This window comes from Oncorhynchus nerka, linkage group LG25 (assembly GCF_034236695.1).
Source record: "Oncorhynchus nerka isolate Pitt River linkage group LG25, Oner_Uvic_2.0, whole genome shotgun sequence".
NCBI lineage: Eukaryota > Metazoa > Chordata > Actinopteri > Salmoniformes > Salmonidae > Oncorhynchus > Oncorhynchus nerka.
In genome coordinates this window covers 26,981,114-27,006,452 of record NC_088420.1, presented here as the reverse complement: position 1 = coordinate 27,006,452, position 25,339 = coordinate 26,981,114, and the positions used below count along the sequence as shown (strand labels likewise).

Sequence of the window (25,339 nt, the reverse complement as noted above, 5' to 3'; positions counted from 1 at the left end):
TCTTCGCCACAATGCCCTTCCTAGTATTACAATTCACTAATGCCTTGAAAGTACCAATAAAACTAGTTTGGCAGTTTGGCCCTGTCTGAGACATCCTTTGAGGCCAAAGCATCAGTAGAGGGCGCAAAAGCTTTGGTCTCGCATTGAGCAGTATGTGGGGTGGATTTGTGACGCTGTCATGAAAGGAGAAATGGAAGAGGCTGTCCTAGACAGACCATGAAGCTTTATACTAAAATCCTTTATACACAGAGTTCCGTTGACACAGCACAGAACACACACGTGTTTCTGTGTCAGCATCGTGTCTTTGCACTTCAGGAGCGACAGACAGGATCATAAACATTCAATTGGAGAAGAAAGAAAAAAGGGAGAGACACAGACACCAAGCAAAAAGCCGTGTCCCCACAGGAGCGAGCAATGTCAAGTTTAAAGAAAAGATATTCGAATTCGTCAGCCGAACGGGATGTGGAAGACAAGGAGGTTACGGAGAAGATGCTCTCTCCAGTCGGAGGAGAGAATGGAAACTCAAGCCGGATGGGAAGCCCGGATAAGGTACCCGGGGAAGAGAAGGTTGTCCTAGAAAGAACCATTACCCTGGTGAATGGCGTAGCTATCATAGTGGGTACCATTATCGGCTCGGGTATCTTTGTGACCCCGACTGGAGTGGTGAAGGAAGCCGGGTCCGTCGGACTGTCCCTTGTCGTTTGGGCAGTGTGTGGGGTGTTCTCAACCATAGGTGCACTGTGTTATGCTGAGCTGGGCACCACTATTTCCAAATCAGGTGGTGACTATGCTTACATCCTTGAAGTGTATGGTTCCCTGCCGGCTTTCCTGAAACTGTGGATCGAGTTGCTCATCATTCGCCCGTCATCGCAGTACATTGTCGCGTACGTCTTCGCTACCTACCTTCTCAAGCCAATCTTCCCTGACTGCCCTGTACCCGAGAATGGGGCGAAGCTAATCGCCTGTCTTTGCATCTGTAAGTAGCCATTCTGATTCAATTTACTATTCTCAAACTCAGTGCTACTATATCAGGTGGTAGTTACACACGTTGCATCCTCCTTTACGCATGGCGCCACGTCAGGATTTCGTAGTATGCAAATGTATCTTCCAACAGACACTGTTTTATAAAAATATTTTTAATGAAACTTCATTTTGTAATTTCCTGGACTATGTTGATATATGGTGCCAAAATCTTGAAAACACGTAGCCTAGGCTTACTCACTGCGACACTGTTATCTTGGCAGTGCGCTTGCCACTCACCCAAACGGAAACTCTGTAGGCTAGGTCTACTGTAGTTGAAAGAAACTGTTGAAAAAATAGCGCGTTATTTCATCATCCTTGGTTGGTAGAGGCCGGCTTTTTGCCAGCATTACCCAGGCGCCATATGGTCTGATCACACTCACATGGACATTTTATTTTTCTCCAGATAATTAATAATTTAAATTTAAATAAGGAAAATAATGTAAATACAATACAAATATAAAACATAATCTACAATAAATGATTGTTTCCCCATAATATGCTAATAACATTAATTCAGTTACACATCTTGCGCACATTATTCTCATAGACCCTTATTGCGCGGGGTATAAACGACAGTAATAATCAAATAAAAGGAAGGCGTGTGATGTGACTTACTATGTTCAATATCAATATGATGAAGGGATGTATTAAGTTTTGACACTATCCTTTATCACTTTGTTGATATCATATGCTTTGATATACAAATTAACAATATTGTATTCTCCAACGAACCAATTTGGACAGCTTTATAGGCCTATACATTCAGTAAGAGTTGTTCTATAAATGTTTTTGTGAGTCAGGTGGCACTGTGAAGTTCAACACGTAGATGTTAGCTAGTCTGTAACAGACATGGCTGTTGTGTTGTGCTGAACGATTATTATTTTTCGTTTTTTAAACAATAAATTGACCTAAATCGGTTCAATTATTTGAAATTTGTTCCGTTTTTTTTCTGTGAGCTCAATGCACACATTGCACAGTTTCTCTAGAGATAAATCAGATCCAGCCTGAACTGTATGATGTTGTAGTTTCCAACAGGCCAATATTCTACATAGTTTAGCGCATAAAACGCATTTGTAGTCTGTGTTTATTTTATGCCTGCTACGGAAGAGGCAGAAGAATGCACGACCATGCTTCGCAAGGTACAGTATCTCTACCTGAAAATACATGATCTAATTGATTAATAGTTGGTATTCAGCCGTCATAAAAGCATGCCTTATTTACTTTGGAGTACTACAAAATAGTGATTTTTGTCAAACCGCATATGCAGCAGCTCTATAGGGATGAGATGATGACTTGGAATGAAATAAGAAAGTCATCAAATAAAACAAATGTCACAATATACACAACTGAAATATTTGATTAAAGTAATGTGAATAAATGATGGTTAATAAGTGATAAGCAGTGGTGAGCAGTCACCACCATCATGGGACTTTGTTGTATTGTTGCATTCTGTGTTACATTATTCAACACATATCATAAAAACCGAAATAGAAAACCTTTTTTTATAATGAATCGAAACCGAACAGATCTCAAAAAGTACTTATCGCTCAGCACTACTGTTGTGCAGTGTTGGATAGTAGTTAGCCAGTTGGGATTATGGGTGGATTAGTTTGAGCTCTGCATTAATTAGCCAACAAATCAAAAACATTCTCACATTGTGGAGAAGCAGACTTTTCTTTCTGCTCTCCAATTCCATCTCTCTGTTACAGACTTTTGCCCCTTTTGGACCCATCTCTCTTGTAGCATACATTTCTCTGTTGGGGGTATGAATCAGTGGAGGCTGCTGAGGGGAGGACGGCTCATAATGTAGGCTGGAATGGAGTGAATGGAATGGAGTGAATTGTATCGAACGCATGAAAACCATGTGGTTGATACCACTCCGTTGACTCCATTCCAGACATTATTATGAGCCTTTCTCCCCTCAGTAGCCTCCACTGGTATGAATGCCTGATTAAGGTGCAGGAATGTGTGTGTGAACGTCATATGGTATAGGGCCTGCGCTAATCTCTAATCCCTTTTCTGAGCGTGTAATCCCCAACAGTGACCACATGATAGAGACTGAGATAGAGGGGCAGCCAAGCCAGGGCACATATATAGATTAGAGATAGGGTTGAAGCCAAGATGTTGTTGGTCTAGACTCTAGAGTTGACATGGTCAGTCAGGATAGCTAAGCTTCTATTATCCACAATACTGTTCCATGCAGTTTTGCTAATCCATTGAGTTGTGCTAGGCTAGGATGTTTGTCTGACCGTCTGTGTTATTGTTCCAGTGATTGATTTGGTGTTTAGTAGTTATTAGGTCGCCGTGCTTTAGTTTAATGTATATTTCCACAGTGGTGAGGTTTAACACAGTGGCCCCCTGGCTGGTTGTGGGTTGAAACCTCAGGTTCAGTCCATGTCATTTGTTTAGGAGGCTGAGACTGAAGCCTTTTTGCCTTGGTAGTCCCTTTACTCTGATCCCAGTGGCAGCAGGTCTGCTCTCTCATTCTCACTCTCAGTGTGAGTGTGTTTTCGTGTGTGTGTGTGTGCCATTCCTCCCAATCTATACTGTACTCCCACACAGGCCCTCTTTGTTCTGTTTGGTTCCCCATTATTGCCCAGGCTGATTTTATTTATGGTTCTTTGAAGTGTTCGTTAGTTAATCTTTTTTAATGGGGAGTCAGAGGGACAGGGGGAGGGCCTTGATTTTATTCCAACAAGAATCTGTTTACTGGGTCTCTGAACTATTCCACCCTCTGTGCCACATGCCACACCTCACAGCGGTCCAGCGCACTGATCATTTACATTTGAGTTATTTAGCAGATGCTCTTATACAGAGCGACTTACAGGAGCAATTAGGGTGAAGTGCCTTGCTCAAGGGCACCATAACATATTTTTCATCTAGTCGGCACTGGGGGTTCGACCCAGTGACCTTTCGGTTTACTGGCCCAACACTCTTAAACGCTAGGCTACCTGCCGCCCGATCACATATATAATGTGGGCTGGGTCCTGGGATTTCCCAACCCTAGCCTCAGGGTCCCGCTGTGCGTGCTGAGTGGATGCTACGCGAACAATTAGTACCTTCAGAAGGATTTATTGAGCTTACTGAGCTTATAAAAGGTGGGAGAATTTGTAAAGATTTTTTTTAGCTCATTCATGAAGACAGTAATAAAAAGGCATAACTCTCACACACGGTCTCTTTCTCTGTCTTTCCCCAGTGCTATTGACTGCTATAAACTGCTACAGTGTGAAGGCAGCCACGCGGGTCCAGGATGCCTTTGCAGCTGCCAAGCTCTTTGCCTTGGGCCTCATCATTATTATTGGTTTTGTGAAGATTGGCAAAGGTAAGATACAGCCACACAAAATCACTAACACACTCATCATTAATGCACTTTACAGGAGGAGGTACACAGTGAAAACTAAACAGACAAGCCATAAAGTGCCATGCGACGGGAAAGGAAGTGGACATTTGTAGCTCAGTTGGTAGAGCATGGCACTTGTAATGCAAGGGTAGTGGGTCCGATTCCTGCTTCAGATAAAAGTGTCTGCTAAATGGCATATATTGTTATATATTATAAGTCAGGCCCAATAACGATGTGTCAGGTGATCGAGTGCAGGAAGTTGGCGTGGCCTTCATTGCCAATAAGGTATTTCCCCATAGATGGAGGGTGTCCCCAAGAGAGTGAAGTAACTAACTGTCTTAGCCCAGCGCCCAGTTTTTCTCAAGTTATCTATCCGGATTTCAGCTATCAGATTGGATGTATAGAAATAGAATGTAAAGAACATGAGTCCCCATTCAAGTCAATGATTCATCCGTTCTATTCATTCTATTGTTATGCATTTAATCCTATCTGATAGGTAACTGTGCGCTGGCGAATAGAAGTCTTCTTCCTCTTGACTAGCAGGATCAAGCATTATCATGATTGATTTTATTTCAGTTTCATATGAGCTTATAAAACACTATCTTGAAGAATCATGTGCACAAAAAAACGAAACAAAATTACATACAATTGACATGCATGCAAAATAATCATAGCAAGTACAGCTACCACTTTGTATGTTACAAAATGATAGCTGTACTTGCTATGATTATTTTATTACTTGCTATGTAAAAAAAAATTATGAGCAGTATCAAATACGCCCTATAATTTCTAGACGCACAAAGGCAGCTTCATATCTCAGCAGCTTGAGTCAGTCTTTGAGAGCACAGGAAGCTGCTGCTATCATAGAACCAGGAAAAACACCTCATGTTGCACAATGTAAGAACAGAATGGATAAAAGAAATGGAAAACAAATAATCAATATTATACCCATCCTGTTCCCAACTCAAGGGTTCCAACTGGGGTCCTAAGGAAAGATTATGATCATTAACTTTAAGTGATATAAGTCCAACAGACATCACCATTCAATCCACTAGTGTTTTGGTCCAATTAAGATGTTCAGCCCAAATGAGAGGCATAAAAAACAACGTTATCATGTTCCAACAGTAAAACACTACTCCATTGTCCTGCGGGAGGAAGGAGAGCTGAGGGCCAGTCAGTACTGATTGAGAGATCAGTGTGGACTGATTCAGTGCCCAGACTGGGCTTATGGGCCACCTTGAAGGAAAACAAACAAGTCTTCCAGTCAGACTGATTTAATATTATGTAAAAGTAATTATGTTAGAATAAAAGGTACTGTTGAAGTGCAAGGAATTGCACTTTTTAAAACCTTTGTCCTGGAGATGCCTGAGATTTTGTAACCTGATGTTTTACTGTAGCAAGTTAGCAAATGAGAATTCCTTTACAGAAGTGTGTGGTTAGTGCATGGGAGCAAATGAGAATTCCTTTACAGAGGTGTGTGGTTAGTGCATGGGAGCAAATGAGAATTCCTTTACAGAGGTGTGTGGTTAGTGCATGGGAGCAAATGAGAATTCCTTTACAGAGGTGTGTGGTTAGTGCATGGGAGCAAATGAGAATTCCTTTACAGAGGTGTGTGGTTAGTGCATGGGAGCAAATGAGAATTCCTTTACAGACGTGTGTGGTTAGTGCATGGGAGCAAATGAGAATTCCTTTACAGAGGTGTGTGGTTAGTGCATGGGAGTAAATGAGAACTCCTTTACAGAGGTGTGTGGTTAGTGCATGGGAGCAAATGAGAATTCCTTTACAGAAGTGTGTGGTCAGTGCATGGGAGCAAATGAGAATTCCTTTACAGAGGTGTGTGGTTAGTGCATGGGAGCAAATGAGAATTCCTTTACAGAAGTGTGTGGTTAGTGCATGGGAGCAAATGAGAATTCCTTTACAGAGGTGTGTGGTTAGTGCAAGGTAGCAAATGAGAATTCCTTTACAGAGGTGTGTGGTTAGTGCATGGGAGCAAATGAGAATTCCTTTACAGAGGTGTGTGGTTAGTGCATGGGAGCAAATGAGAATTCCTTTACAGAGGTGTGTGGTTAGTGCATGGGAGCAAATGAGAATTCCTTTACAGAGGTGTGTGGTTAGTGCATGGGAGCAAATGAGAATTCCTTTACAGAGGTGTGTGGTTAGTGCATGGGAGCAAATGAGAATTCCTTTACAGAAGTGTGTGGTTAGTGCATGGGAGCAAATGAGTGATTCAAGCTTAACTAAACAGCTTACAGAGAGGTGCCACCCTATTTACCAGAGGCATGCCCCCCCTCCTTCAGTGTACCAAGACTGCAATGTCTAAGGTGCATACATTTGCAATGCTGCTCAGGGAACCGTTTCTGAGACTGATAACCTTTCCCAGGTAACCCTGTGCCCTTAGGGGCCAGATACCCTCTGTTGGGTGACTATGTGTAGTCATGGCCAGCTGTGCAACCATGGCTGGTCCTGTTCTTCCCTGTTGGCCTCCTTGTTATCACATCTTTTTCCCCTCTCCTGGTTGTATATTTGGATGCACATGAGTTAAGGGTGAAGTGTATGAGAGAGAATTTCTTTGCAGGCCAGAGCACTGGGCAAAAACTGGTTTAATCAACGTTGTTTCCATGTAATTTCAACCAAAGAAATCATTGTGATGACGTTAAATCAACGATGAAAACTCATTGGATTTGTAAAAACTCATCAATGTAAGGGCATTTTGTGGGTTTTTTTCACCCAACTTTGAACCTAAATCCAATGGCATGGTGAAATGTTTTGTTGATTTTGCATTGAATTCACATTAGTTGACATCTCAACCGAATGTAAATCAAAACTAGATGTTGAACTGACATCTTTGTCCAGTGGGGGAGCTCTTGCTTAAAGCACCAGACTAGATTGAATCAAACGTAACACTTTTAGCTATTTTTGTCAGACACTATAATACGGCTAGGTAGAGTTAATACTATCAATCATTCAGAGTTAAATATGGTTTCCCGGCTCTCTATCTTCTGTCTTCAACAGCAGCCCCACTCTCCCCCCCTCCATCTGCATGGTCCTGTCTGACTCTGCCACTGGTCACAGACAGATGAATGGCAGGCTCTAAGGGGGAAAATATATTTAAATAAAGAAGAGCTATGGGTGTCTGTGTCTGCAGGGTCAATATGTTAGTGCTGGTTGGGAGTGGAAGTTGGTGAGGGGCTAATGTCAGATGGGCATTTTCTCACAATGGATTTGTAAACAAATGTCTTGTAGGCCCCAATGGTCATTGGTTACTGTCTGCTTTTCACAAAAAACAGCAACTTTAAACACTTATTTGTTTCTTGTTCATTCTTACACGGACTGATCTTTCTAATAGAGGACATTTTTGATTAAGGCTTTTACTTGCAATGGTCATGGTAGTGGTTGTCTTTACTTGAATGAACTTGTTGTAAGTCCCTATGTGTCAGAGCATCTGCTAAATTACTTAAGTGTGTCTATATCTGTATTTCTTTGTCTGTCAGGATGGGTGTGTGTGTGATAGTTCTATTGCCCCGTGACAAACTCAGTGTTGTGAAATAGCTTGTATCAAATTACCATGGTCCTCCTGCTGCCAGCTCATGGCAGTGGTATGGAGGAGGATCTTCCAGAGCTGGACTGCTCTGGTCCGGTCTTGTCTTATCTGGGTGGGACGCCACTGGGTTGGAGAGATACATCTAATGACAGAGGTCGAATGAACGTTCCTCTTGTCCTTTTTCTCTTTTCCTGACTGAGAGACATGCTCACTTCGGTGCATTTTAAACCCCTGTTGTCTATACTGGGCAGTCACCTAGGGTAAACGGATTAAGTATACGATTCTGGGTCATTCCTTCATTTGGCAATGGGCTCAAGCAGGTTAATGGCAACAGGATTGTTAAAAACTAATCTGATTAGGCTACTGCAATAGTCCAGTTCCTTTTCAATCAAAATTGTTTTTGTTTGTCTTTTGGAGCCAGTCGGGAGGCTCTGTAGGGACATTCCTTGTCTGGGTGTCTTTAATGTGTGTTTTTCATGTGTACATCTCTGTCTCAGTACATCTCCCCTTGGCTGCTTATGAAATAGGCAGCCCTGCAATAATTTTGCCATCACATTTCTTTCTGCTGACTCAGTTGAACGAACGCTAGTCAGTATTGTAACGGGATCTCTTAATGGTTTATTTACAACCTGACCCAGCTGCTCATTGTGCTGCTGTGACCAACTTTAACCCTCCCCAAATACAACACACATACGCCCACTTCCTGGTGGGAAGGAGCGATGGGCCAGTAACCGAAAGATTGCAGGATCGAATCCCCGAGTTGACAAGGTAAAAATAGGTTGTTCTGTCCCTGAGCAAGGCAGATAACCAACCCACTGTTCACCAGGCGCCGAGGGGTTGGGTTAAATGCAGAAGACACATTTAAGTTGAATGCACCCTAACCCTAACCCAGTTGTACAATTGACTAGGTATTAAATCAAAATCAAATTCCCACATAGTCTCCCTCTGGCTAATCACGTAACTGCCAATCGTACCTGTCAAGCCACTCCGACATTGCTCGTCCTAATATTTATATATTTCTTAATTCCATTATTTGACTTTTAGATTTGTGTGTACTGTTGTGAATTGTTAGATACTACTGCACTGTTGTAGTTAGGAACACAAGCATTTCGCTACACCCGCAATAACATCTGCTAAATAAATTCAGTAAAAAAAGAAACTTCCCTTTTTCAGGACACTGTCTTTCAAAGATAATTCGTAAAAATCCAAATAACTTCACAGATGTTCATTGTAAAGGGTTTAAACACTGTTTTCCATGCTTGTTCAATGAACCATAAACAATTAATGAACATGCACCTGTGGAACGGTCATTAAGACACTAACAGCTTACAGAAGGTAGGCAATTAAGGTCACAGTTATGAAAACTTAGGAAACAAAAGAGGCCTTTCTTCTGACTGAAAAACACTAAAAGAATGATGCCTGGGTCCCTGCTCATCTGCGTGAACGTGCCTTAGGTATGCTGCAAGGGGGCATGAGGACTGCAGATGTGGCCAGGGCAATAAATTGCAACGTCCGTACTGTGAGACGCCTGAGACAGCGCTACAGGGAGACAGGACGGACAGCTGATTGTCCTTGCAGTGGCAGACCACGTGTAGCAACACCTGCACATGATCGGTACATCCGAACATCACACCTGTGGGACAGGTACAGGATGGCAACAACAACTGCCCGAGTTACACCAGGAACGCACAATCCCTCCATCAGTGTTCAGACTGTCCGCAATAGGCTGAGAGAGGCTGGACTGAGGGCTTGTAGGCCTGTTGTAAGGCAGGTCCTCACCAGACATCACTGGCAACAACATCGTTGGGCACAAACCTACTGTTGCTGGACCAGACTGGACTGGCAAAAAGTGCTCTTCACTGACGAGTCGCGCTTTTGTCTCACGGATTCGCGTTTATCATCGAAGGAATGAGCGTTACACCGAGGCGGTGTGTCACAGCATCATCGGACTGAGCTTGTTGTCATTGCAGGCAATCTCAATGCGGAGCGTTACAGGGAAGACATCCTCCTCCCTCAACGTGGTACCCTTCCTGCAGGCTCATCCTGACATGACCCTCCAGCATGACAATGCCACCAGCCATACTGTTCGTTCTATGCGTAATTTCCTGCAAGACAGGAATGTCAGTGTTCTGCCATGGCCAGCGAAGAGCCCGGATCTCAGTCCCATTGAGCACGTCTGGGACCTGTTGAATTGGAGTGTGAGGGCTAGGCCCCCCCCCCCACCCCCCCCCCCCCCAGAAATGTCTGGGAACTTGCAGGTGCCTTAGTGGAAGAGTGGGGTAACATCTCACACCAAAAACTGGCAAATCTGGTGCAGTCCTTGAGGAGGAGATGCACTGCAGTACTTAATGCAGCTGGTGGCCACACCAGATACTGACTGTTACTTTTGATTTTGACCCTCCCTTTTTCAGGGACATATTATTCCATTTCTGTTATTCACATGTCTGTGGAACTTGTTCAGTTTATGTCTCAGTTTTTGAATTTTGCTATGTTCATACAAATATTTACACATGTCAAGTTTGCTGAAAATAAACGCAGTTGACAGTGAAGTGACGTTTCTTTTTTTGCTGAGTTTATGTGTATGTGACCAATAAAAAGTTGCTGTTATCTATCCACTGATATTGTATTAAGAAGTTTTAAACTACTAGGCCACTGTTTTATCTTGACCAAATAATACAGCTGGCTCCAAACTAGGAGAACCTAGTGCTGTGGGCCAAGCCAGTATCTATCTTGACAAAGAAAACAAAAAGGATTCCAAGGTTAGCCTTATCTGAGTGGGGTTTGTAGATGTACCTTTTCTAGTGATAAAGATGGGTGTAAATAGTGAAAAACCATTTGGCAGTACGTCCAAACGGAATCACAACCGCAGACCACACGTAACCACACCAGGCCAAGACCACATCCAGCTTCTTCACCTTTGGGATCGTCCGAGACTGTGGGTTTGCACAACCAAAGAATTTCTACATAAATTGTCAGAAACCAGGGACCTGACCTGACTGCAGTTCTGCATCATAAACGACTTCAGTGGGAAAATGCTCATCTTCGATGGCCGCTGGCACCCTGGAGAACCGTGCTCTTCACGTATGAATCGCGGTTTCAACTGTACCAGGCAGTCGGCATGTATAGCGTCGTGTGGCGAGTGGTTTGCTGATGTCAACGTTGTGAACAGAGTGCCCCATGGTGGGGGTATGGGCAGGCAGGCATACGCTACGGACAACAAACTCAATTGTGAAGTTTGGTGCCATCCTTGACGATGCCTACTTCCTGCAGTGGAGAGATGAACACTATGGGCATAAGGATTGTACCAAACTTCGCTAACCTGCAACTCGGGACACCTGCATTTCACTATGGAACATGACGAGGGAGGTCTGGACTTCCTGGATGTACACGTCCACAAAGCAGATGGAGACATTGACCACAGTACCCCTCACCCTGAGGACCAACCTGAATAGTCTACCACACTCTCTTTCATTTGCACCACCAGCTGAATAGCGTTTTCTTCCTAATTGTCTTCCCCGTGCCCTTTATGAACTTGTCGATTCCCTTGTTCTGATTATTCGGCTGAAGGCCATTGAAGGCCGAAGAGTTTATTTTAACCTTGCTTAAATAAAACAATGAATTCTTAATGCTGAGCGAGCGTTGAGCATTTTCCTTTTCAATTATGATTACATACTTTGTTAGCACCTTGACTCATGCTGGTAAGAAGTGGAGGGTGCGCAACCAATATATTTGTGTCATAAGAGTGTCAGTGGACTAGCTGATGTTGCAGAACTTTGGGAAGACCCTTACCATGTTGGAACGTAATGCAGGCTTTAGGCTTAGAGTTGGGGGACAATAAAGGTGGAAGGTTATGGTCCTACATGAAGAGGGACATGGGGGTTCTCACGGCCCAGTGTTTGTCCTGTTTAATCATGGGCCCCTGTCTGAAACAACACTCTGGGAATTGTTTGTTCAGAGAATGTCTGGCTCTTTGGGCCAGCTGGTACTGTTGGAATGTCCATCCCTGGTGTGTTCCCTCAGGCATACGCTTCACATTTGGCTTGCTTTTATTTATTTATTTTTTTAACAGGTAGCCCCTGAGTTGTGGAATCAGTGAAATCCCCATTACTGCTGATGGTAGGGGATTAAAGTAGAGGTTGACCGATATTGAGAATTACAACAATACCGAATGAACACTTTATTTAACTTAATTAACATAATACGTAAAAATCCATTTATTGTCAAATAAATAATGAAACATGTTCAATTTGGTTTAAATAATGCAAAAACACAGTGTTGGAGAAGAAAGTAAAAGTGCAATATGTGCCATGTAAAAAAGCTAACGTTTAAGTTCCTTGCTCAGAACATGAAAACACATGAAAGCTGGTGGTTCCTTTTAACATGAGTCTTCAATATTCCCAGTTAAGAAGTTTTAGGTTGTAGTTATTATAGGAATCAAAGGACTATTTCTCTCTATACCATTTGTATTTCATACATCTTTGACTATTGGGTGTTCTTATAGGCACTATAGTATTGCCAGCCTAATCTCGGGAGTTGATAGGCTTGGAGTCATAAACAGCACTGTGCTTCAAGCATTGCGAAGAGCTGCTGGCAAATGCAGGAAAGTGCTGTCTGAATGAATGCTTACGAGCCTGCTTGCTGCCTACCACCGCTCAGTCAGACTGCTCTATCAAATATCAAATCATATACGTAATTATAATATAATAACACACAGAAATACGAGCCTTTGGTCATTAATATGGTCAAATCCGGAAACGATCATTTTGAAAACAAAACGTTTATTCTTTCAGTGAAATACGGAATCGTTCTGTATTTTATCGAACGGGTGGCAACCCTAAGTCTAAATATTGCTGTTACATTGCACAACCTTCAATGTTTTGTCATAATTATTTAAGATTCTGGCAAATTAATAACGGTCTTTGTTAGGAAGAAATGGTCTTCACACAGTTCGCAATGAGTCAGACGGCCCAAACTGCTGCATATACCCCGACTCTGCTTGCACTGAACGCAAGAGAAGTGACACAATTTCCCTAGTTAATATTGCCTGCTAACATGAATTTATTTTAACTAAATATGCAGGTTTAAAAATATATACTTGTGTATTGATTTTAAGAAGGCATTGGTGTTTATGTTTAGGTACATATTGGTGTAACGATTGTGCTTTTTCCGCGAATGCTCTTGTTAAATCATCACCCGTTTGGCGAAGTAGGCTGTGATTCGATGATAAATTAACAGGCACCACATTGATTATATGCAATGCAGGACAAGCTAGTTAGCCTTGTAATATCATCAACCATGTGTAGTTTAACTAGTGATTATGTTAAGATTGATTGTTTTTTATATACGTTTAATGCTAGCAGCATACTTTGGCTCCTTGCTGCACTTGTGCGTCTTCTCGTGGAATGCAATGTAATCGGCCATAATCGGCATCCAAAAATGCAGATTACGATTGTTATGAAAACTTGAAATCGGCCCTAACTAATCGGCCATGCTGATCGGTCAACCTCTAGATTAAAGTTTAAACCATGGATGCTCACAGCCTTTTGAACAAGCTCTAAATTATATTAGTGATATTTTGCCTGGGTACATTTGTCTAGACCTGCACTATTTCAACGGTTTCAAGTTGATCATGGTGCATTTGGTATCTAGTGTTGTATCATTCCAGAACCCTGCTCTGACACAATTCATAGGGATACTGATTCTGTCCACTTTGTGTTCAATGAGTCAGTCAACTTTGGACATACCTTTCCAACTCCCTTTCTCTCCTTCTTCCAGGTGACACAGTCAACCTCTTACCAGAAAATTCTTTCAAGAATTCAAACTACGACTTTGGGAACATTGGTCTGGCCCTGTACAGTGGTCTGTTTGCGTATGGGGGCTGGTAAGTACAGAGAACTAGAACTTGACTGACATCCAGAACTATTGAACACTAGGCCAGCATTTTGTCCTCCATTCTAATCCCATTGTAAACCCCCTCTTAGGAGGACTGACTAATTAAGAACTCTACTAAGTGAATTGAAAAGTCTGTTCAGACTAATCCTCCCCATGCCTGGTGTTCACTCCCTCTTTCTCCGTCCCTCTCCCGCTTTCTCCTCACTAGCTAGGCCTCCATCCAATTGGCAACATTTGCATGCAAATATTCTAAAATCTTCATAAATGAAATGTGCAAATTTCCCACAAGTGGTGTATTTCCACCAAACTTGAATCTAATGTTCAATGTGTTTCCATTTGTATTTTCAACTCTACTGATAGTTTTAAATAGAAAATGCACCTACTCTGGTCTTGGCACACAGCTCCAGTCTACATGATGAATTTATTTTTATTTAACTAGGCAAGTCAGTTAAGAACAAATTATTATTTACAATGACGGCCTAGGAACAGCGCGTTAACTGCCTTGTTCAGGTGCAGAACGACAGATTTTTACCTTGTCAGCTCGGGGATTCGATCTAGCAACCTTTCGTGTACTGGCCCAATGCTCTAACCACTAGGCTACCTGCCGCCCCTGTAGCCTGATGATGGATTTGAGCGAGAATGTTTTTATTTATCAAAATGGCAGTCAAGCATTGATCATCATGTCACCAGAATAAGACCCTTGATATGTTATTGGAAAGGAGCATCAAGCTCATATCTTGCACTTTCACCACCCTGTAAAGGTCATAACTTCTTTAATCCGCATCCTATTTTAAATTGCATGGTTTCCCAAGTCGTAGTGGGAGGAACACACACCAGTGTGGTTTCAAGTTGACTTCGATATGGTGGTGTTTACATCAATATTTGCGCATAAAGGCATTTCCACCGCCATTCCTCGCATAATTAATTTTACAGACACAAAAGATCCCACTATGTCAAATGAACAAATTATCTGCCGGCATTTACCAAATTGTACCAAAACTTCCTGTTTCCATCACAGCTGTCATATTTTCTTTAAATATGATGACTTTACTTGCATAACAACTGTGGATGGAAACTTGGTTACAGTCTCACTCTTTCCTCTCCCGTCTGGCCTTTTTACCACTGTGTGTTATGTTTTGTTCATCTATGGTATATGAAAGCTATGATTACAATAGATTTACACAAAGTGTTCTGCTCTGATTGTCTCTCTGTGTATCTAAACCATGTCTTCTTTATCTTGCAGGAATTACTTGAACTTTGTTACAGAAGAAATGATTGAACCTTACAAGTGAGTGTCCAAACTAGTCCATGGCTACGGTCCAAACACTTAAAAGACACACCCTCATCCACTTACCCTCGCCTTATGCCCTTGGGGGAATCCCCGTTGCCATCTTGGCTGGTCAGCCAAGCAAGGGAAGTTTGCAACGTAAGACCCAGCCCTCGTTTTTAGTCGGCTTTGCGAGTGTACAATTATCTTCACTCCGGGGCCTGAAACTCCCCATAATTCAAACCACAACGATTGTACATCTGTGAAAACTTAAAAACAACAATGGAGAAGTCAACATGCAAGTGTAAGTAAAAACGAATGCAAATAAGTTAGACATTTTGCTACTCTGTAAAAAGTACATATGCTTTGGAAATTGTAGAAATAAAAAATGTTCCTTCTTCAGAAGTTCAAGCTAGGCAGGCTAATGTTAGTTAGCTAATTAATTTGCTAGCTATCATACAGTAGGCGTATATTAATAATTATATATTTAATATAAGTAGACATGCACTCATAATTGACTGTAGCGCATATAAAGCACCCACAAGCTACCAGTGGCTGAAAACACAATCAGTGCAGGATGATTGTGTGGTCCACTTAAAAATCATTCCTTCCTCCCTCGCCCCTCGCCCTGCAAGTGTATACTCGTCAGACGTCATGATACGTCATCAGAAGTGTCAACTTAATTTGAGGGCTGAGGGGATAGGGTGTGTCTTTTAAGTGTTTGGACCGCAGCCCATGTTTCTTGTAACATACTATAGGTCAAGAATGACTACCTATGCATTTTGAAAATAATTACTGGTACATGCATGTTTTATGTTAACACGATTCCTGTGTCAGTCCGTTTCAAAGTTATAATTACTTCAGATTTTCTTCCGACGTAGGTAAACAAAGGAAGTATTATGTCAGAGGGGGCGTGTTAAACTCTATAACTCACTGCCCCCCCCTCACCCATAGGAACCTGCCTCGTGCTATCATCATCTCCTTGCCCATCGTCACTGTGGTGTACGTACTGACTAACCTGGCCTACTTCACCACTCTGAGTCCAGAAGAGATGCTGAGCTCTGAGGCTGTGGCGGTGGTAAGTTCTCCCCCATACTGAACCAGCCTGTACTAGACTCTCGTGACAGACTTATGGTGTTGAGATTAGCCTGTACATACAGTACAGAACTGTCTCTCTCCACTGGTACACACTCAATATCAGGTTACGTACATCACTGTATGTCTTAGTACACACAGCCCAGTGACAGGTAGACAGACTTTGTTTGCTGATATTGTTTGTGTTTCTGTCCTTCAGGACTTTGGAAACTACCACCTGGGCCCCATGGCTTGGATCATCCCTGTGTTTGTGGGACTGTCCTGTTTCGGCTCTGTTAATGGCTCTCTCTTTACATCATCCAGGTATCTCACAAACACACACACACTTACACCAGTGGAGTCTGATCGGAGGAGCTATAGGAGGATGGGCTCAGTGTAATGTCTGGAATGGAATTAATGGAACGGTATAAAACGTATAAAGCCATGTTTGACTCTATTCCAGACATTACGATGAGCCCGTCCTCCTATAGCTCCTCCCACCATAGTCCTCTGACTTACACTTATTAATTCACACACAAACTCCAAAGCTATATACAAGTATGCTCTTTTGGTTTGTGTGTATGTATAAATACTATAACCCCTGTTCTCTTTGTCAGGTTGTTCTTTGTGGGCTCAAGAGAAGGCCACCTCCCCAGTCTGCTGTCCATGATCCACCCTGACCTGCTGACCCCTCTGCCGTCACTCATCTTCACAGTACGTAACCTCTCTCTGACCAGGTGCTTCACAAAACTGCTCCACCATCGAGGGTTCTCATCATTCAATATGCAAAGTAAAATATAATATTGGAACTTGTAGTCAAACATTGAGCCTGAGGATTGAGGCTCAGTATTATGGTCATTATTAGCAATTTTTCATGCCTGTCTACAATAGTCACTGCTGTGTGCTACGTTCACATCTCTCTCTCATACTTCCCTCACAGTGCCTCATGACGCTGCTGTATGCCTTCTCCAACGACATCTTCTCTGTCATCAACTTCTTCAGTTTCTTCAACTGGCTCTGTATTGCCATGGCGATAATCGGCATGATGTGGCTGCGCTACAAGAAACCTGAGCTGGAACGACCAATTAAGGTGAGAATATGTGTAATGTCTCTAACCTGTTTTCAACTGATCAGGCACCAGAGAGAGAGAGCTCTTTGTTTGCGGCTGATGCACGTTCATTTTTAATTTAGTCATGTAGAAACTGTCACACTGGAATTTTCCACTCCTAATATCAGGTTCAGCAGTTTACTTGTCTAACATCGGCTCACTTGCGCTGAGGTGGGAGGGGTGGCAATATTTGAAGTAGGTCCTTAAAAACATGTGCAAAAGTGACAATTTCATGCAGCACTAATTGGAAGTTTTAAGACCCACAAAATGCAGGTCTTAACGGTAACTCAGTTGATAATGGCATGGATGGTGAGAGCGGAACAGAGGCCTATCCAGACATGACACACAGTGCCCATGGAAGAGAGATGTGCATTTTGTGCCTGTGAATCTTATATTTAGAAACATAAAAAACTGTTGGTTTCCTCTCATTTTGTTTAATATGATTAAAAAACAAGAATGCCTACCCTCCCCTTAATCAAGGCTGGTTTAGCAGCATCGCATAGGTATTTTAGGTCTAATGCTGGCCATTAACCAGGTAGCCTATGAATAAAGGGCTTTTAAATGGTCTACTGAGAGTGCTTTGAAATATATATTTATGATTATTTTTTCCTCGTGTTTTCATTATTCATAAGCTTTGCCACTCGTTGGATTACCAAAGACACGCCCGCTCCTCCAAACTAGTCTATCTTCCTATAATGCCATATCAATTGCAATTCGATTTTTTTTATCTGCCTTGAACATAGGCAACGGTACAATTGACAGGAGCCTAGTATTTTGTATAGATGTGCGAATGATATGCGCAAAGACATTTATGCCTTTGTGTGCACAGTGCCATGGAACGAGATAAGCGATTTGTGATATCATGCATCTGACCCGATCCTATTTCAAAATATTGTTGTTGGTTTACATTTATTTTATTTTATTTAAACTAATTTATTAGAAAGATTCACCGTCCATGGGTTTTTGGTGAGTATATACTTGGCTCAAATACAATGCAATTTCGTCTGCTATTTCTGGAGAAGTGCAAATATGGTAACTTCGTGCTGAATCTTTATCCAGCTTCTTTGAAATTGCCTTACCTTATCTCTAAGTTGCCCCTGTATCCCACGGCGAGCAGTTATGGTGCCTGTAACTGTATTTAGACACAGCTTATTTAAAACCGCTTTTTCATTTTTTATAGAATTTGAATAGAATGATTCATATCTTATCAATAGACTAGTGAATTTAATCTGATTATTGACTATGTTTTGCCTGTCCATGTCTGCAATTTACAGTAGGTCTAGTCCCTATATACACACAATGCCTTCGGGGGTACGCCAAATAAATAAAAAAAAGCATTTTCAAACAGTCCATTTATATTTTCCAACGGGGCTATACATTTGGGTGAGGTTTTTTTCTCGCCTTAATAGCCTCGTTTCAATATCCAAAATAAAATGAAACCATCTAGTGTTCAGCGAAATAACAACCCAATGTCAAATACAGGTAACGTGGTCAAATAATTAACATCCAATCACATTAACCGTTACTCTCTCGCGGGAATTCCAGTGACGGTCCGAATGTAGCAAAACGTAGCTGCTGCTCATTCTGTTTGCTCGAAAATAGATTAATGGTTCAAAAAAGTAAGGCCCGCGTCCATAGCGACACATACCAGCTCTACTGCACCTGTCGACGACACAATTGTTCTGCTTCCACAAGCACATCCAATGCTAGCATCAGTAATTCTACATTTGTTGATAACCCAGCTACCATTGACACTGACAGTTGTGAATCTGATGCAGCCGAAGAGCTACTGCCCTTACCCGGGAAAGCACCGAACAACAGACAGGGACGTTGTACCATCAAAGAGGCGCAAATATGATGAACTACATTGATTTGGGGTTCACTTATATTGGGAGTAGTGCCTTTCCTCAGCCACAGTGTATTATATGTGCAAAAATACTATCTCACAACTCAATGAATCCTTCACTCTTGTGCAGACATTTTGAAATATGCCAATTTGAAAAATAAGCCAGAATTAAGACGACTTTCGAGTAGTAAGACGTATAAAAGCAACAGATACCATTAATAAAAAGGGTCTAGAAGCTTCTTATATGGTGAGCTAACGAGTGGCTAGGACAGGCAAGCCCCATTCTATTGTGTAGGACTTTATTCTTCCTGCTGCCCCGGATATGGCTGGGACAATGCTGGGGGAAAAGGACAATAAAACTATACAGACAATGCCTTCATCAAACAACATGGTTTCACAACGCATCAGTGACATGGCAGATGTTTTGAAACAATTACTGCTTCGCATACAAGCCAGTGAGTTCTCTGCATTACAGCTGGATGAGTCAACAGACGTGAAGGGCCTGGCTCAGCTCCTGGTATATGTCCGTACATTTATGGGGGGTCAATTAAGGAAGACATCCTCTTCTGCAAACCACTGGAAACCCAGTCAACAGGAGAGGATATTTTTAAAGTACTTTGAGATGGACTTTGAGATGTGTTGGTATCTGTACTGATTGCGCAAAAGCCATGACAGGGAGACATAGTGGAGTGGTAATGTGCGTGCAAGCAGTTGCTCCCGACGCCACTTGGGTACACTGCAGCATCCACTGAGAGGCTCTTGCTGCCAAGGGAATGCCTGACAGCTTGAAAGACGTTTTGGACACTACAGTGAAAATGGCTAAATTTGTTAAAGCATGCAATGATATAGGCAGTGACCATGTAACACTTTTACAACATACCGAAGTGCGGTGGTTATCAAGGGGCAAATTATTGACACGTTTTTTTAAATTAAGAGACGAGCTTCAAGTTTTCTTTACTGACCATAATTTTCATTTGTCTGACCGCTTGCATGATGACAGGTTTCTCACACGACTGACCTGTCTGGGTGATATTTTTTCTCACCTGAATGATCTGAGTCTAGGATGACAGGGACTCTCCGCAACTATATTCAATGTGTGGGACAAAATTGAGGCTATGATTAAGAAGTCTGCATGAACAAGGACAACACACAGGTCTTTCCATCATTGTATGATTTTTTTGTGTGGAAATTAACTCAAGCTTACGGACAATGTCAAATGTGATACAGCGAAGCACCTGTGTGAGTTGGGTGCGCAATTACGCAGGTACTTCCCGAAACGGATGACACAAACAAATGGATTCGTTATCCCTTTCACGCCCTGCCTCCAGTCCACTTACCTTTATCTGAACAAGAGAGCCTCTGCCAGATTCCTGGATTGGGCTGCGCTCCGAGTATCCTGCCTTGGCAAATCGTGCTGTTAAGACACCGATGCCCTTTGCAACCACGTAGCTATGTGATAGTGGATTATTGGCCTTCAATATCATGAAAACTAAATACAGGCACAGACTGTGTGTGGAAAAAGACTGAGACTCTCACCAATACAACCCAACATTGCAGAGTTATGTGCATCCTTTCAAGCACACCCTTCTCGTTAACTTGTGGTGAGTTATTCACAATGTTTGATGAACGAATAAGGTTTTATATGTAAGGTGGTTAAATAAAGAGCAAAACTATTGATTATTATTACATTATTTGTTCCCTGGTCCTATAAGAGCTCTTTGTCACTTCCCACAAGCTGGGTTGTGACACAAACTCACACTCATTCTTATGTTTAATAAATGTACCGTATAGTGTGTGTGTGGCAGGCTTACAATGATGGCAAAAACAACATTTGAGAGTGCGCTGACCCTGGTGCTAGCGGGGGTACGCAGCTGGAGGTTGAATGTTTGTAGGGGTACGGGACTATAATACGTTTGGGAACCACAGCTCTAGCCTATGTTTAACTATGTATTTCCAAATTGAAGCAATTCAATTAGAAAAATGTAGACTGCAAAAATGTTCAACATATTTAGTAAATATGGGGCAGGCTATTTAACGGACTATGCTATAGCAGAATAATATTTGTAAATACACTACTTGAAGCAGCCACATATTTAGCCATGGAGCACGCTTCGATTGGCCAGTGAGGGGCCAAGCGTCGACACACCCACAACTTGTTTATTTATCAAAACCTACAGCGCTACTGCCAACAGTAAGATTTACCATTGCAAGGGAAGGGGGATGCCTAGTCAGTTGCACATCTGAATTCATTCAACCAAAATGTGTCTTCCGCATTTAACCCAACCCCTCCGAATCAGAGCAGTGCGGGGGGCTGCCTTAATCGATGTCCATGTCATCGTCGCCCAATAGAGCCCAGAGAGAGAGAGGGAGGACGATAGAAGAAGAAGAAAGAAAAGAAGGAGCTTGAACTGGTTACTTGGCGGCGTAGACCGCAGTGTGACCTGCTATTGGCATGAGCTGCTGGCTATAGAAGGTAGAGCAGCATGTGCACTGAGACAGTCGCCCTAGGACTGTTGGACACACAGAGACCCTTTGTGTGACTGTGGGTCCTCTGCCTGCCCCCAAAATGGACCTATAATGGCCTGAACCCATCTGTCTGGTTGACATGGCGATGTGTTAATGAGGGGAGTGGCCGAGAGAGGCAGTGAAGTGAAAGAGGCCAGCGCTGCACAGTTCAGATCTCTATCTATCACAGATAAATCTGTCCTGTGTGTTTGTGTTGGGACTGGGTTTGGGACAGATGACCTTACAGTGGCTCTGTGCCACAATAAAGGAGGGGCTGGAGGGGTTCTTCAACATTGACCATTCAACTCTCTGCCTTTGAATATCTCGCTCTCGTATACCCGCTTGCTGGTACTCATTTAGTTAGTGTGGATCAACATCAGACTGCATTTGGCAGCCTCTGAAAATGTCAGTTATTGGTCCGATGGTCCAGCTGGATGTGAGTCAGTGTTCTGATTCAGAGTTTGACGAAAGTGCACAAACACTCCCCTTCCCTCTCCACTCAGCATTTCACATCTAACCCTCCTCAGAGTTTTAACCTTAAGCATTTACCTCAGTAAGACTGATGAGAGAGGCCCATTTGCTATGTATTATCTTCTACTTTTAAAATATTGTATTTTAAATATTATATTTAGTAGATGAAGATGCTTTGTGAATTACTGTCATACAATTTCACAATATTTTCCTATTTTAATTCCCTCAAGATGGGTTTAGTTTGAATCCAGTCATTATCTGTGTGTTTTGTTAACGGTAGTGTCAGTGTGTTTGTCTGTCCTGGTTTATTTATTCAGTGTCACATTTAAATGTTTCCCCCAGGTGAATATCCTGCTGCCTATCAGCTTCGTCCTGGCTTGTATGTTCCTCATCGTGGTGTCCATCTGGAAAACACCTGTGGAGTGTGCCATTGGTTTTGGCATCATTGCCACTGGAGTGCCAGTCTACTACATTGGCGTTTGGTGGCAAAACAAGCCCAAATGGCTCCTTCAGTTTATCTGTAAGTTTCCGTTATGAATTGCTTCAATGCTCTCTCTGGACCTATCTGCATGATTGTAGTCTGTTTCTGATTATACAGTGATTGTGACTTACGGTGTGTTTCTCTCTCCAGTCTCTTCCACGGCGCTTTGCCAGAAGCTGATTGGGGTGGTACCACAGGAATCCTGAAGAGGAGCTAAAGCGACGAAGCCCCTCGACATACAACCCCAGTGACCACTTATCTACCCCCTCACCCCTGGAGGCACCTGCTCCCAGTCTACACCCTCACTCAGCCACCATCAATGTTTTTTAGGTCTAATCATTCCTTCTGATCTCCTAGTGTTCTAGTGCAGGAGAGCCATGCTGCTAGACTGCTGTGCCCAGCACGGTCCCCCTCTACCCTGCACATACTGTAGCTGTTGGGATACCTTCAGACAGGTTTTCACTGCAAACATTGTTTCAGTCTTCAAGATTTTGTTGATTTAGAATGTCTTTGTACTGAACCACGGCTCACAAGTGTTGTATTTATGAGGATTATGTTACTTCTGTTTACAGAAAAATTTAATCTCGTTCAAACTATTCTTTCACTGAAGGTTTGGCATCCCTGTGTTCATATAGTTGCAATCTGTGCTTTCAGTCGATTGTGATGTGTGGCCTGGCTTGGTGCTAATTCCTGGTAGGCGAAAGCTAGAATTGTTGTTCAGATTCACTGACTCACTGTTTCACAGTAGTTCTGCCATTACCCAGTTAGTGAGTCAACTGCTTCCCAGAAGGGCATCGTGTCTGTTTGTTGCCATGGCTTCTATTTCAGCAGCTTACAGGCTGTTGAACGCAGACATTATGTGTTGTAGTCTGGGTGTTTGTTTTTCTGTATGCTTTTGTTTTCATCTTTTTGGGGGGAAAGGTTTAATGTATCTGTAAAGGATGGCAAAATATCAATTTGATTTTACTAGTGCCTCTGATAAAGCCAAGGCTATTCAGTTCCCTGACTACAGACACACTTACATTTACATTTACATTTAAGTCATTTAGCAGACGCTCTTATCCAGAGCGACTTACAAATTGGTGCGTTCACCTTATGACATCCAGTGGAACTGCCACTTTACAATAGTGCATCTAAATCTTTTAAGGGGGGGGGGGGTGAGAAGGATTACTTTATCCTATCCTAGGTATTCCTTAAAGAGGTGGGGTTTCAGGTGTCTCCGGAAGGTGGTGACTGAACTCATCTGACCCCTGAGAAGCTGAAAACTGAGGGTAGACAGGGAAATGGACGTGTAACAGTGATTGGAGCGTAAGTGTTATAATTCTTATATTTCTACTTTCATGAGGTAGATACAGTGGAGCTTTTTTTTAATGCTGTCAATTAACTTTGTTGTATATCCAAGGACGTCTTAGTTTCCCGTGAGATTTCTGGTTCACAAATAGACCATGCATGGGACATAATTATTATAATTATAGTTATTTTTACAACTATTCCGAGTATACAAATTACAGAGACCCTTTTGCTTGTCTGTAGATTTGTCATTAAATCACCATTAGCCTTCCGACTGTACCATGTCTTACCTCAGTGGACCTACAGTATCACAGGAATATAATATAGCTGGTTGTAAATCTTACAAATATAACATGTTTTTTTTTATGCTGAAGTAATACAAACTTGTGAACATAATAGTTGCCTGCTTGAGCTCAATCCAGACTACATACATTACGAGCAATGATTTCATTTGTTCTTAGATCACAATGATCGTGTGGGTATCATCAGATGCACATGGGTATTGTTGCTATTAACTACTGTTATGTCGAAGAGTTTTAAAACAGGACAGGTTGTAACCAAGGCCCCCAATAGGAACACTGATGTCACAGTGACTACTTTTTACCTGTGACAAGGCTGGCTAATAACCTCATGATTTTGGGTTAGAATGGGCTATTGTGGGTGTGTATGTGAGTGTGTGTATATGTCTTAGAATAGGGTCACAGCTGTAAAGATGATTTCATTGCTTTAGTGTGTCTGTTTCTGTGCTTGCATGTGTCTACTGTACGTTGTCACTACTGTCAGCAACTATCAACTTCATAAAAGGATTTCTACATTTAAGTGTGATGATGAGATTTGTGCGGTAAAGGTTTAATGAGGTATGGACCATGGTTGTTGGAAATGTGTGGTTTCCCCGTCAAAAAGTGGGTAGGCGGGCAGGGCATAGCAGAGCAAAGGTTAAAACCACAGTCTTTGGATACAGATGCCTCAGAGGGTGGGACAGGGGAGACACAGGACTGGAGGTGGATGGTTGACAAGATTATTAATTCATTGTTATTTTTTTGCTGAAAAAAAATGTTCAGCGTACTATATTAACAAAAATCATCCTGCAGAAGCTTGTCCAGGCCTGTTTATTTGAATGTGTTCCTCCACATTGTGGCACGGTAAAGCTATGTAAAGCCAATGACATGTGCTGTGCTATAGACCACGTGGTCACTGTGGTAACCATATAGCTCATGAGTCTGACTTACCATTGGTTTCCTGGAGGATGTGTCATTGTATGTAGAACAGCAGAATAGCTTGCTAACACTCCAGCCATCAGAAGATGTTAACTAATTTAAATAGTACTGTAGAAGGTTTTATTTATTTATTGTAGGATCTGTTAGTCCCCACATTTTTTTACAGGGCATTTGTTAAAGTGCTTTATGAATAAATCTTGTTTTTTTTCCATACATGTATGTATTGTCAATTTTTTTGTCTCCTTTATCCTGTGTTCTTATCATGTTAATAAAATATGTTTCAA

The 25,339-nt window shown here is 42.2% G+C and overlaps 1 protein-coding gene across 1 annotated transcript; it reads left to right on the top strand.

The window, feature by feature from the left end:
* The first annotated feature begins 178 nt into the window (after positions 1-178).
* LOC115109287 (large neutral amino acids transporter small subunit 1-like) lies at positions 179-25,339 on the top strand. The gene is made up of 10 exons (XM_029634037.2): positions 179-976; positions 4,220-4,345; positions 13,680-13,785; positions 15,040-15,084; positions 16,018-16,141; positions 16,358-16,461; positions 16,755-16,851; positions 17,078-17,227; positions 22,410-22,587; positions 22,699-25,339. The coding sequence occupies exons 1-10, from the start codon at positions 415-417 to the stop codon at positions 22,752-22,754; spliced, it is 1,548 nt and encodes a 515-aa protein (XP_029489897.1). The 5' UTR covers positions 179-414; the 3' UTR covers positions 22,755-25,339.

What these genes read in the sequence shown, in the direction of transcription:
- LOC115109287 (XM_029634037.2), top strand. Translation starts at nt 415, where the DNA reads ATGTCAAGTTTAAAGAAAAGATATTCGAATTCGTCAGCCGAACGGGAT. An exon ending in TTTTGTGAAGATTGGCAAAG is followed by an intron (nt 4,346 to 13,679) that starts GTAAGATACAGC and finishes TCCTTCTTCCAG; the next exon opens with GTGACACAGTCAACCTCTTA. An exon ending in TCTCTCTTTACATCATCCAG is followed by an intron (nt 16,462 to 16,754) that starts GTATCTCACAAA and finishes TCTCTTTGTCAG; the next exon opens with GTTGTTCTTTGTGGGCTCAA.